This window comes from Acomys russatus, chromosome 17 (assembly GCF_903995435.1).
Source record: "Acomys russatus chromosome 17, mAcoRus1.1, whole genome shotgun sequence".
In the NCBI taxonomy this organism is placed as follows: Eukaryota; Metazoa; Chordata; class Mammalia; order Rodentia; family Muridae; genus Acomys; species Acomys russatus.
Genome location: NC_067153.1, coordinates 48,429,382 through 48,441,999, shown reverse-complemented (window position 1 = coordinate 48,441,999; position 12,618 = coordinate 48,429,382). Strand labels below are relative to the sequence as shown.

Here is a 12,618-nt window from a genome sequence, read left to right as displayed (position 1 = left end):
CCCCACAACTCAGTCCTCTGCCCTCGGCTCTCTGACAGATCCCATTTGCACCAGCTGGACAGCTTCTTTTGTATAAACCATAGCCGCCGCCCCTCCCCCGCCCCCGATTCCTGGGCAGGGTCTCAATTCTCTATTTTTGCCTCTTCTTGGACTTACCACTCTCATGATGTGTGAAAGTCCTAGAGGATCAGTGGTCATTTAGGGGAATCATTCCCCAGCAGGGACTTGGTCTCAAATTTGGAAGGATTAGTAACTGGGTACTTCTTTCTTTCTTCCAGGCTTTTCCAAAGTATGTATATGTAAGCACATGCATGTATGCCTATGTCTCTCTGTGTGCTCATGTCTGCCTATATCTGTGAATGTGTCTGAGCATCTGTGTGTGTGTGTGCGCACGCGCGCACGCGCATGTGCATCTGTGTGTACACCTGTGCATGTCTTTATGCACGTGTCTGTGTTTGCATGTGTTCATGACTGTGTATATGTTTGTGTGCACATTTGTGTACATGTCTGTGAGTGCATGTGTGCCCATATTGTGTATGTATGTTTGAGCATGTGTGCCCATGTGTATGTATGTTTATGCATGAGTGCATGCATGTCTCTGTGTGTGTCCATATATGAGTGCTTGTAATAGGTACTTCCTTCCCATAGGTAATCCTCTGTCCCCTTCTCCCTCCCTCCCCTTCAGCACAGTCTCTATTGTCTGTCTGTCCATCTCTTCCATCGCTGAGGAGTCCAGCCACACCAACATGTGAAACACATAGCACTTGTGTCCCAAGATGACAGCTCTAAGGGTAGTGGCTCTTGGAACTGGTGCCCATGGCCCTTGCTGTCCCCATGTCTCCATGGAGCCATGGCTTGTTTCTTTCACTTCCTGGATCCTAGATACCTGTTCTTCATTCCAGGCAGTTGGAGTTGAGCTGGAGATGGGCAGAGGAGAGGTGAACTCTAAGGAGTGTCTGAACCGAGGTCCCATTTTGCATGAGGGAAACTGAGGCTAGAGGCCGTGTAGCTAGGCCCCATTGGTCCTAGATCAGCCAGAGAACCCCCTCGTCCTCCCTGGAGCAGGGCTCAGCTCAGTAGGAGGAGGAAACAGGGATGCCCAGAGCCTACCCTCATCCCAGCTCTCTGCCAGCTGTCACAGAGCCTTTTGAAAGGTTTGTTCGCACTGGCAGGAAGAGGGTGGGGCTGTCAGCTCAGACAGAAGCCAGCTTCTGGCCTCTGCCTGCCCACTCTCCTGGGGGTCATGGCTCCAGAGCCCGACTTGGGTTTGGGGTGTTGGTGTGTGCAGCAAAGGTAATTGTAGCTGTCATTACGCTTTTCTCATTAGCTGTAATTTCACAAGTTTACCAGCTGCCCCAGAAGCTCACTTTTGGCCTGAATTTGAAAGCACCGTTCTGCCTAGAGATAGCATTTCTCTGGGGGATGTTGATCTGTCAGAGCACATTAAATTGGCTGCTTCGATTCAGGTGGTGATGGGCACTCACAGGCTGTCATTAGTGTACCTGAAAGAGAAAAGGCTGCGCTCAGCAGGGTTAGTGGTAGTTAGATCTGCTCATTCACAGATCCAAGGACTGCAGCCAATAAGAGTGAGTGCACCAAGAGTGCCCCTGAGGGGTCCCGTAGACCTCACGGGCAACTCAAGAGACCACCTCATTATGGTTCCCAGAGGCTGGTCTAGCAGGCATCCCAGGAATTTTTGGGGGTTTGTGTGTGTGTGTGTGGCATGCTTAGCTTTGTGGCATCCTGAGTGCCAAGGGAGAGCTTCGATGCAGCAGTTTGAGTGTCCCCATCCCATGGCAGGCCAAAGCCAAGACAATTTGGATAATTGCTGTCAGGTGACCCAAATCCAGCTGCATCATCGAGTGGCTGTTGTTGAGACCTGTCTTAAGTCGGGTAACAGCCCGGGATGGGAGGCAGCTCCTGCCCAAGTCCTGTGGTTTATTCACGGCTTCTCCTTCTCCTGGAGACACATGACATTTTTATTTTCTAATCTACTATTTTGGGGTTTGCCAGCAAGGCCAATGAGAGGGAACAGCCCAGGAAACTTCTGTAAGCCAAAGGAAGTAATATGCAAAAAAAAAAAAAAAAAAAAAAAAAGGTGAAAATCCCCTTCGGAAATCAACTGTTGAAGGCCAAAGTCAAGATTCAGTGGTAGCACCCACACTAGTCTTGTCCATCAGGGCTGCTTCTGAAGCCTCTGGAGTACTTCCGGTGAGCTAGCATGAGGCGCTTTGTACTAAAGCCTTCTGGTATTATTTCTAACATGGTTGGAGGCCATGCAACTTGGGCCCCGTGAGTTTCAGGCCTTGGAAATGTGTTGAAACTTGCTTTAAAGCCTGGATGCAGCCAGCCTCCCTCAACATTCTGTGCGTATTTGGAAAGCATATGTTCTCTGCAGTTGTTAAGGAGACGCAGGGAGAGCCACATAAGTAAGGACAGTGGCATTAGCCGTGGTGTTTAAACAGACCGTGTCAGGGGCTGGTGGTGTAGCTCAATGGTTAAATTGCCTGTCTAGTGTACACAAGGCCCTGGGTTGGATTCCCAGTACGACATAAGCCAGGTGTAGTGTCACATACCTGTAACCCCACACTTCAGGAAGTGGAGGCCAAAGGATCAGAAATTCAAGGCCATCCTGGGCTTACATAGAAAGTTGGGGGCCAGCCTGGGATGTATGAGACCCTATCTAAAAAACAAAACAAAACAAAGCGAACCTCTAAAAAATTACTGTGCCATTTTTCACAGTTTTTGTCTGTTATTGTGTCAGTCTGTATCTGGACTGCAATGCTCAGCTGTCTTCCTTTCCTGGCAGACTGGCTCTGTTGTCATTGTGAGTTGTCATTTGTGAGAGTCCTTTTTTTTTTTTTTTTCCTAGTGATGACACTTGCCTATAGTGCCTGTCTACAAACACAGCCACAGCAGTTCTTCTGTCTACAGTGTCTCTGTCCAGCCTTTGGTTTTGGTTTGGTTTGTTTTTTTGAGACGGTTTCTCTGTGTAGTCTTGGTTGTCCTGGAACTCACTCTGTAGACCAGGCTGGCCTCGAACTCACAGTGATCCGCCTGCCTCTGCCTCCCAAGTGCTGGGGTTAAAGGCATGCGCCACCATGCCTGGCTTACTTTCAGAATTTTTATATCTTTACATCTCAGGGGTGTCGTGGCTGGTGAACTTTAAATCTGTCTCATCTTGTTCTTCCTAAATGTGGTGGCTTGATCCTTCGGGAACGTCCTACTAAACAGCAAGTCTGCTGGTCCCTAAGTCTGTCTGTCTAGTTCTCATGGCCATTCCCAACTCTGGGTCTGACAGTTCTGTCATCCCTAACTCTGTGGATCTATTCTACTCTTGAGTTTTTAGGCATGCCACTGCGTCCCCATACTTTGGAATATCTTTATTGGGTGCTAGGCATTATACAGAAACTCTAGATAACTAAGTGGTGACACTGTCACCTTGTTTGCTGTTGGTGGCAGCCAGGGGTGTCTTAACCCTTCAGCATCCCATCACAAAGCCCTGAAGGTGCCAGTCTGCCCGCCTTTATTGGGCTCAGAATTCTGGTCTTTGTTCCATGGGCCTGTACCATCCTCTCCAGCTCTTGCTGCAACTGAGTCTTCAGAGCCAGCCATGAGGGAGGCAGCCCCAAGCAGAGCTGCAGGCTCCTTCTCCCTGGCCTTGGTGCTACAACTCTGCTGTGTCACTCAGAGCACACTGATGTCCCAACTCACAGGAGGAGGAGGAGGCTTCAGCTCACTCAGTACAAACAAACAAATAACCAAACAACCCTGGGCATTGCCCTAGCTGCACTAACTTAAATTTTTACACTTATGTTTTTATCCATTTAATTATATATGTGTACGTATGTGCCAGAGTGTGCATGCTGGACCAAGAGGACAACTTGTGGGAATCCTCTCTTTGTTCTCTCTTCCCATCTTGTGGGAAGTAAGCTCCTTGATTCCTGAGCCGTCTTGTCAACCCCCCAGCTCCATTAATTTCTTTTCTTCCTTTCCTTCTTTTCTTTGTTTCTGTTTTGTCTTGGCTAGCCTGGAACTCACTGTGTAGACCAGGCTGCCCTCCAATTCATGAAGATCCACCTGCCTGCCAGGTGCTGGGATTAAAAGCATGTACACTGTGCCTGGCCTTAACCACATTACTTTAAGATATTGTTAGAGGCTAGCTACAGTACTCTGGACTGTCATGCATCTCTTTAAATAAGATTAGTTCTCAACAAACTGAAATTATATCTAATACCTGCTGCGCCCATCCATCATGTGCGTGCATGCATGTGTGTACGTGTGTGTGTGCGTGCGTGTGTGTATGTGTGTGTGTGTGTGTGTGTGTGTGTGTGTGTGTGTGTGTGTGTGTTTTGCTAGGGAGTAAAGCCAGGGCCTAACACTGCCAGACAAGCCACTGAGCTATATGACCCCAGCCAAATCTGTGTCTTTCTTTCCTTTTTCCTTTCTCTTTTGAGATAGTCTCACAGTGGCCCAGCCTGGCCCGAAACTTGCTATTTAGAATAAGGTGGCCCCAAACTCAGGATCATTCCTGCTGTTCCCCGCAAGCCCTGGGAATTACAGGTGTGCACCACCATGCCTGGCTCCTAATGTTTAAACCCACTTTTCACACTGGTGCCATGTCCCAAGTCTGCTTGCATAGCTGCCTTATTAACTGCAGAATGCTTTCCGTGTTACTATAACTGCACCAGTCAGTTGGTGTGGTTCTCTCGGCCCTACAGATCCTCAACAGCTACGTCCAATTTGAGGTCTCCCACGGCCCCTCCGATGTGGCATCCATGCAGCTGTCCAAGTCCCGTGTAACCGATGGAGAGTGGCATCACCTGCTAATAGAACTGAGGAGCGCTAAGGAAGGCAAGGACATCAAATACCTGGCTGTCATGACCTTGGACTATGGGATGGACCAGGTGAGTAATCACCTGTACCCTCCTTGGAATAGTCCCATCATCAGCCCATAGGAAGACAGTGTCGCTCAGTATGCCAGGACTGTCAGGGACCTTGTGTGTTTGGAGAAGTACTGGTTGGCATCCTTGGGTCAGGATCTCCCATTCCACGTATGAGGGGGGCACTTCTGTAGTCTGGAGCTGGGCTATGCCTACCTGGGTCTCCTATCATGGTGCTGTGGGTACGTTTGAAGAGCTTTTCCTCTTGGTGAGTTGCTTTGACTAGCATCTCACTGTTCAGCCCCGTGCCTGTGTCTGGGCACAGGTACCAGTGCACCTTTCTGGGAAAGGGGGATAGAGAATAAAGCTGGACAAGACCCAAGATCCAGAGGGGTTGGAAGACACACACACACACACACACACACACACACACCTGTCCCAGGTGACAGCTGTCTGCAGATAGCACTCTCAGAATGCTCACTGGAGCAGACTGGTGGCTGTAGTTCCCAGGCAGAGAATGTGGCACATGTCAGAAGATGCCCATATACCCAGGGAATTATGAGGTGATACATAAGGATTCACAAGCTTCCCTTGGTTTTCTGAGGGGGCATAGCTGGTGAGTTTAGATGCCCCTTGCTGGGGCGGGGAGCCAGCTGGGACCCAGATTCCCATCATGGGAATGATTGGTCCCCATTCCCTGCACGTCTCCCATTTACCCAGCTCGCTCTCTTAGCACGGCTCTTTGGTTCTATGCCATTATGGGACATGCGCATGTCTTCCCCACTGACCGCCTGGATCCCATGCCTAATGTGCCACATCCAGTCAACCTGCGTTCCTCCTCACGGCCAGGTGTGGTCAGCCTTCCCTCGGACGCTCCAGAGAGATGGTCGACATCCCTCTGCCTTTAGTCTTTAGCACATTCCTCCCATTGGGAAGGTATGCCGAGAGACCCCGCCCTGTTCTCTCCGTGCAGAGCATGGTGCAGATTGGGAACCAGCTTCCCGGGTTGAAGATGCGGACTATGGTCATCGGAGGTGTGTCTGAGGACAAGGTGTCTGTGCGCCACGGCTTCCGAGGCTGTATGCAGGTATGGCAGGCGTGGTACTGCATCTTGGCTGGCTGGCCCAGGCCTCGGTCGCTGCATTTGGTATGGCTCTCCACTTAGTCTTTAACAAAGTAACACAGCATCTGGTGGGCACCCCAAACTTTTAAATAACTCATGTTTCATGCTCACTCCCACCTTCACCCACAGCTCCCCTTATGTTGGGGATCCAACACCCACTCCTACTACCCAGCCCCCACCCACACCTCCACATCCCCAGCCTTCAGCCTCCTGCTTCTACCATGCCTACCATGATCCAGTTTCACACTCACACATGTGTCACACAACCGCCAAAGGAGAAGCTAATGCACCATCCCACTGAAAGCCCCCCCCCCTGCAGTGGACCCAAACCACACATTCCTTTGCTGCTAGCCACGCTGTGTGACCCAATATTGCCCATGTCTCTGGCCTCCAAGCTATGAGGATAAGAAGAGCTGATCGCATTGGGAGACAGTTTGGGGGCTCTGTTAACGTCCCTGTACCGTTGGGCGTTCCTCCGGTTCTGCCATTCTTGAGACTGAGTCCGTCTGGCCTCACTTTTTAAAATGCAGGGCGTGAGGATGGGGGAGACAGCTACCAACATTGCCACCCTGAACATGAATGACGCCCTCAAGGTCAGGGTCAAGGACGGCTGTGACGTGGAGGACCCGTGTGCCTCAAGCCCCTGCCCACCGCACAGCCACTGCCGTGACACCTGGGATAGCTACTCCTGCATCTGTGACAGAGGTGGGGCCCTCATTTCGGGATGCCATACTAAAGGAGGCCCTGGCGACTTCCAGTACACCTGGGGAAACTGATTTTGGGTATCAGCTGCCCTGGTCAAATCAGTGAGATTACTGGGGCCCTGGGCTGTTTTATAAGAAGTGACCTCTCAGCCATGCATGGTGATTCACTCCTATCATCTTAGCACTTGGGAGGCCATGGCAGGAAAATTGTTACAAGTGTTTGAGGCTAGCCTGGGCTGCCTAGTGAGTTCTGGGCTAGCCTGGGCTACAGAGGGAGATCTTCTTTCAGCCCCTATGCCCCCTTAAAAAAGCATAGGGCCTTTCTAATGGAAACAGGCTCTCTTGGTTTTTCTTTCTCAACCTAGGAAACATTCAGGGCTTTAGTCTCAAAACGCAACGAGAGTAATCAGTAGTTTAAAGTGACGTGTTTTTAAGAGCCACATGTTCACTGGTCACCTTTGAATGGGTGGTGGGTGGCAAGTGGCGGGGGCGGCGTGGGCGGGGAGGTGGTGAGCACTGAGGTTATTCAGTGATAGCTCCCATTTCCCATGTGTCTGGGATGGCCAGGACCACACCCCTACAGCCAACCCTCCCCCAGCCTGGGCAGGCTGTCCTCCATATTTTCCTAGTCCATCTCCTGTGACCCAGAGGCGAGGTTGCTATTCCCTTTGCTGGGTGGCAGGAACTGATGGCTTCAGGAAGTGTGAGATGCAGGAAAGTAATGCTGGCTCTGTCCTCCCAGGGTACTTTGGAAAAAAGTGTGTGGACGCGTGTCTCCTGAACCCCTGCAAACATGTGGCAGCCTGTGTACGCTCCCCCAACACCCCTCGAGGCTACTCGTGTGAATGCGGCCCTGGCCACTACGGGCAGTACTGCGAGAACAAGTAAGGGACCCTGTGGTACTGCCTTGTGGCCCTCTGGCCTCTGTCCCATCTTCCTGTCTTGCCCCTCCAGAGAGTCACAACAGATGCCACCCCACCCTCCTCCTTCTGTCTGTGTCTTACTACCCTGAGGCCCTCATTGGGCCTCTCGTGTGTGCCTTCAAGATAGATGAAAACATGGAGAGAAGCATTATTTTTAACAGCATTTTTGTAGGTAGAGCCTGGCTTGGGTATGTGGCACCTGAAGGTAGGGATGAGGGCATAAAACTTCATTAGTCATCTTATTTTCCCATCAGAGTCGACCTTCCATGCCCCAAAGGCTGGTGGGGGAACCCGGTGTGTGGCCCCTGTCACTGTGCCGTCAGTCAAGGCTTTGATCCAGACTGCAACAAGACCAATGGCCAATGCCAGTGCAAGGTGAGGTTCCACCAGCCTGTCCCCAGCCACCTCGGGCTTGAGCCCAGCAGGCTGGCCAAGCATACACAGTCCTACATACAAACATGAGTCTGCACACATGGACAGACATATCTGTATGTATGTCATACACACACATCCACCTGTAGTCACATGTACCCCTATATAAGCACACACACCTGTGTGCATTCCTACCTGTACATAGTCACACACATTATACATACACGCACACATGCATGCATATAAATTTTGGGTTATACCAGGTGATGGTGGTGCACACCTTTAATCCCAGCACTTAGGAGGCAGAGGCAGGTGGGTCTCTGAGTTTGAGGCTAGCCTTGTCCACACAGAGAGTTCCAGGATAGCCAAGACTACACAGAGAAACCCTGTCTTGAAACCCAAAATAAACAAAGCCCTGTGAACACCCCAGAGCTTCTTAAATCTAAACTGGTTCAGACAGGGATCTCGAAGCCACTGTCATCTTTCTTCAGCCCCACATCCAGTGAGTGACAACAGATCTAGCTGTTTCTGGGCAGGTTGTCACACTTTGATTTTCCTAGTTGACTACCATCCTGGCCTTTTACCAAGCTGGCACCCAGTGACGATAGAGTTTCTAAATCTTGAGGGCAGGGGATGGATGGATATGGCTCAGAGGGTAGAGATCACACATTCAGCATTGCCCAGGCCCTGGATTTCATCCCCGGCACCTCCACCCACACATATACACAAGCCATACCCTGTCTTGGTACCCTGACACCTGTGTGTGTGTGTGTGTGTGTGTGTGCATGCATGTGTACGCACGTGTACATCATGGGACACCTGGTCTCACAGCCTCTGAATATGCTCCCATGCGCTTAGCTGCAGTTGTGAGAAGCCCCACCCACCTCAATCACAGGAGCCTTTAGAGTTGCCACTGAAAGATTCTCATTGGGCTTGAGGGTAGCAGTGGTCCCTCAGTAAGGGACATGCTGTCAAGGATACAGGGTGGTAACCCAGGGAAGGACATTGTCACCATGGGCTGGCTCTCTGTGATGCTTCTCCAGTGTCAGTCTTGCCCCGAGTGCTCTGTAGTGATTCCAACAATGAAACAGGCCTTGTGCCTTGAAATACTCTAAGTGTCAAAATATACTAGGTGGCTCAGGCCTAGCCATGCATGCTTAGATGGGGCAGCACATAGCACCATGGGTGGCGAGAGGAAGCATAAGGTATGTAGGTAGCATTTGGGGTGGGGGCGGGGGTGCCTACATCTTTTTCTCATTAAATGTAAAAGTGGGCAGGCAAGATGGCGCAGCTTGTAGAGGCACTTGTATGGTGGTCTGCCTTCAGTCCCCCGATGTCACAAGGCAGCAGGCATGAAGATCCCTAGAGTGGTCCTCTGCCCCTGCCTCCACTACTGTACACACACACACACACACACACACACACAGAGAGAGAGAGAGAGAGAGAGAGAGAGAGAGAGAGAGAGAGAGAGAGAGAGAGAGAGAGAGAGAGAGAGAGAGAGAGAGAGAAGAACATTTGTAAGTTAGAAAAAGTGTTTAGTTTAGTTAGGTGTGGTACTAGGCACATGTAATTCCAGGAGGATCATGAGTTCAAAGCCAGCCTGGGCTGTGAAGGGAGTCCCTGTCTGGAAATGAAATTTTAAATGATTTGGAATAGTTCTGAATGGACCTATCAAGTATACATGAAGCCCCGAGCTCCATCCTAGTGCTTACAAGAAGTATGAGGCAAGAGGTTTTTTTTTGTTTTTTGTTTGTTTGTTTGATTTTTGGTTGGTTGGTTGGTTTTGTTTTTTTGAGACAGGGTTTCTCTGTGTAGCCCTGGCTGTCCTAAACTCCCTTTGTAGACCAGGCTGGCCTCAAAATCACAGCCATCCACCTGCCTCTGCCTCCCGAGTCCTAGGATCGAAGGCATGTGCTACCAACCTGGCTAAGGCAAGAGTTTTAATTGCATGTATTTCTTTAGTGTACATGTAGATGCATGTACCGTGATGCACATGGGCAGGTCAGAGGACAGCTCTGTAAGGATGATTCTCTCCCTCCAGCTTTCTATAGGTTCTGGTAATCTAACTCAGTCAGCCAGGCTTGCGTGGCAAGCACTTTTACCCACTGAGCCATCTCACTCACCCACCTGTGACTTTTACAGGAGAATTACTACAAGCCCCCGGGCCAGGACGCCTGCCTGCCTTGTGACTGCTTCCCCCATGGCTCCCACAGCCGTGCCTGCAACATGGACACCGGCCAGTGTGCCTGCAAGCCTGGTGTCATCGGCCGTCAATGCAATCGCTGCGATAACCCTTTTGCTGAGGTCACCTCACTCGGCTGTGAAGGTTGTCCCTTGAGCCCTTCCTGGTCACACTGCAGAACAGACCGGCATGGTTTATTATATGTGTCCCTTAGCATGTGCATATGTGTTTCTGCATAGCCCTGGGCCTTGGGAAGTCCTGGCACACTTTATTCTGAGTTCCCTAGGCCTTACAGGTCTTCATGAGGGCCCAGGCTAGAACCTATTCTCATGTGTGTGGTGACTGGAAGGTGCTGGGTGTCACTCTTGTTGAGAGCCTCTTGTGGGTAGAACGTAAGACTGGTGCGTTCACGTATTCAGCTGAGCTAGGCTGAAGGACTTCTTCCTCTGTCCTCAGTGATCTACAATGGGTGTCCCAGAGCGTTTGAGGCTGGCATCTGGTGGCCACAGACAAAATTCGGGCAGCCAGCAGCGGTGCCATGCCCCAAAGGATCAGTGGGTAAGTCCTGTGCCCGGGTTGCCCTTGGGCTAGGAAGACAGACAGATGACAGGCTTCTTTCTGGGCAGGTGACTTGGGCATCAGAGCTTTTGAATGTCCATGTTGAAAGAATGTCATGGGCCAGAGAGAGAGCTCCACCGTTAAGAGCACTGGCTTCTCTTCTAGAGGCCCTGGGGTCCATTTCCAGAACCCATGTGGGGGCACACAACCACCTGTAATTCCAGTTCTGGGGGATCTGAAGCCCTCTTCTGGCCTCTCTGGGCACCGGACATACATGTAGCTATGATGCACAGACGTACATGGGGACAAAACACATACACATTAAATTTAACTTTAAAATATGTCATTAGGGAATGTGCTTTTCCCTCAATAGCAAGAGGTGGAGCATAATGCATGCAAATGGCCCATGACTCACCTCTTTCCACTTGGCTACTGGGGCTTTGCCACTCCCTGCCTAGGGCCTTGACAAGTCACGTTATTGTTTATGGCATTGGTTTTCTGTAAAATGGCTAGTAATGGTGTTTGTGCTGTCTCCGGTAAACCTTGTGTGGGGATATTCAGCACTGGCTTGTAGTCTCAGAGACTTGTCTGTACCCACATTGTTACCCACATGTTTGCTTATAGTGTTGGGAACCCAGAGGGCCTGGCTTTAATTGTCAGAGCAGCTTAAAGGTGGTTTCATCATGGAGGGTGAAAATATGTGTTTGTCCTGTCCTGTGGCTGTGAACTTGACGGCCATAGCCCCCAACCTGGATCCTCATCTGTGCTCAGTGCAAGGGCTGGCCAAGTACATCTTGCTGGGGCATCACTAGGTGCTGACCCACAGTCTGAGCATGCTTCTGTTCCCAAGGTAACGCGGTCCGACACTGCAGCGGGGAGAAGGGCTGGCTTCCCCCGGAGCTCTTCAACTGCACCTCAGGCTCCTTTGTGGATCTCAAGGCCATGGTAGGTAGCCCAGAGGTGGGTGGTTGCCTCTCTAGGGTATGTGATGTGGGCATTGCATCTGGGTCAGGCATGGCTCCTAAGAAGCCATGAATCTGGAGGCAGGTGGGGAGGGGGCAACATTGGGGCTTCAGGACCCAAGGGCCAGGCTCACTTCCTTGACTCAGGTGAGTGAGGCTGGCTTCAGGTACATAGGTCTAGCCCCTTAGTGTCTGGTTCTAAAGACACAGAGTCCTTACTGTCACCAAACTCAGAATTTGCTTCCACACAACACACTCTTGCCCAGAAGACTTTTCTTGCTACCAGTGTCAACTCAGGATCATTTCTGAGTTTGAGGATCTTTGAAGTACTATCAAGACACACTGAAAAGTAAGCTGGGCGTGGTGGCCCCCACCTTTAATCCCAGCACTTGGGGAGGCAGAGGCAGGCAGATCTCTAAGTTCAAGGCTAGCCTGGTCTACAAATCAAGTCCAGGACAGCCAAGGCTACCCAGAGTAATCCTGTCAGGAAAAATAACAACAACTAAAAAGTAGAGGATTTCTGAGCAGCATCAAGGGCCAAAGCAAATGAAGTCCGTTTGCAAACGTTGCCATTTCCTTTTTGTTCCAGAATGAGAGGCTGAGCCGCAATGAGACAAGAATGGATGGGGACAGGTCCCTGCGGCTGGCAAAGGCACTGAGGAACGCCACCCAGCACAATGGTACACTCTTTGGCAATGACGTGCGCACTGCCTACCAGCTATTGGCCCGTATCCTGCAGCATGAGAGCCACCAGCACGGCTTTGACTTGGCAGCCACTCGGGAGGCTAATTTCCATGAGGTAAGAGGAGGATGACCCTGCCTAAACCTGGTGCGGCAGGAACTGTGGGGTCAGGAGCTGGGCTCGGCTGCTGAGGTGTGATACTGGGTCCTGTCAAGGTATCTCTCTTCAT

The 12,618-nt window shown here is 50.8% G+C and overlaps 1 protein-coding gene across 1 annotated transcript in view; it reads left to right on the top strand.

Moving 5' to 3' along the window:
* LOC127201007 (cadherin EGF LAG seven-pass G-type receptor 1) overlaps positions 1-12,536 on the top strand; it is a 114,714-nt gene extending 102,178 nt beyond the window's left edge. The window contains exons 10-18 of the mRNA XM_051159371.1: positions 4,722-4,907; positions 5,857-5,970; positions 6,537-6,711; positions 7,453-7,594; positions 7,888-8,008; positions 10,148-10,331; positions 10,644-10,745; positions 11,596-11,690; positions 12,297-12,536. Coding sequence (XP_051015328.1) covers positions 4,722-4,907; positions 5,857-5,970; positions 6,537-6,711; positions 7,453-7,594; positions 7,888-8,008; positions 10,148-10,331; positions 10,644-10,745; positions 11,596-11,690; positions 12,297-12,521 — 1,344 coding nt within the window. The 3' untranslated portion in view covers positions 12,522-12,536. The remainder of the gene's footprint in view (positions 1-4,721; positions 4,908-5,856; positions 5,971-6,536; positions 6,712-7,452; positions 7,595-7,887; positions 8,009-10,147; positions 10,332-10,643; positions 10,746-11,595; positions 11,691-12,296) is intronic.
* Positions 12,537-12,618: the final 82 nt, after the last annotated feature.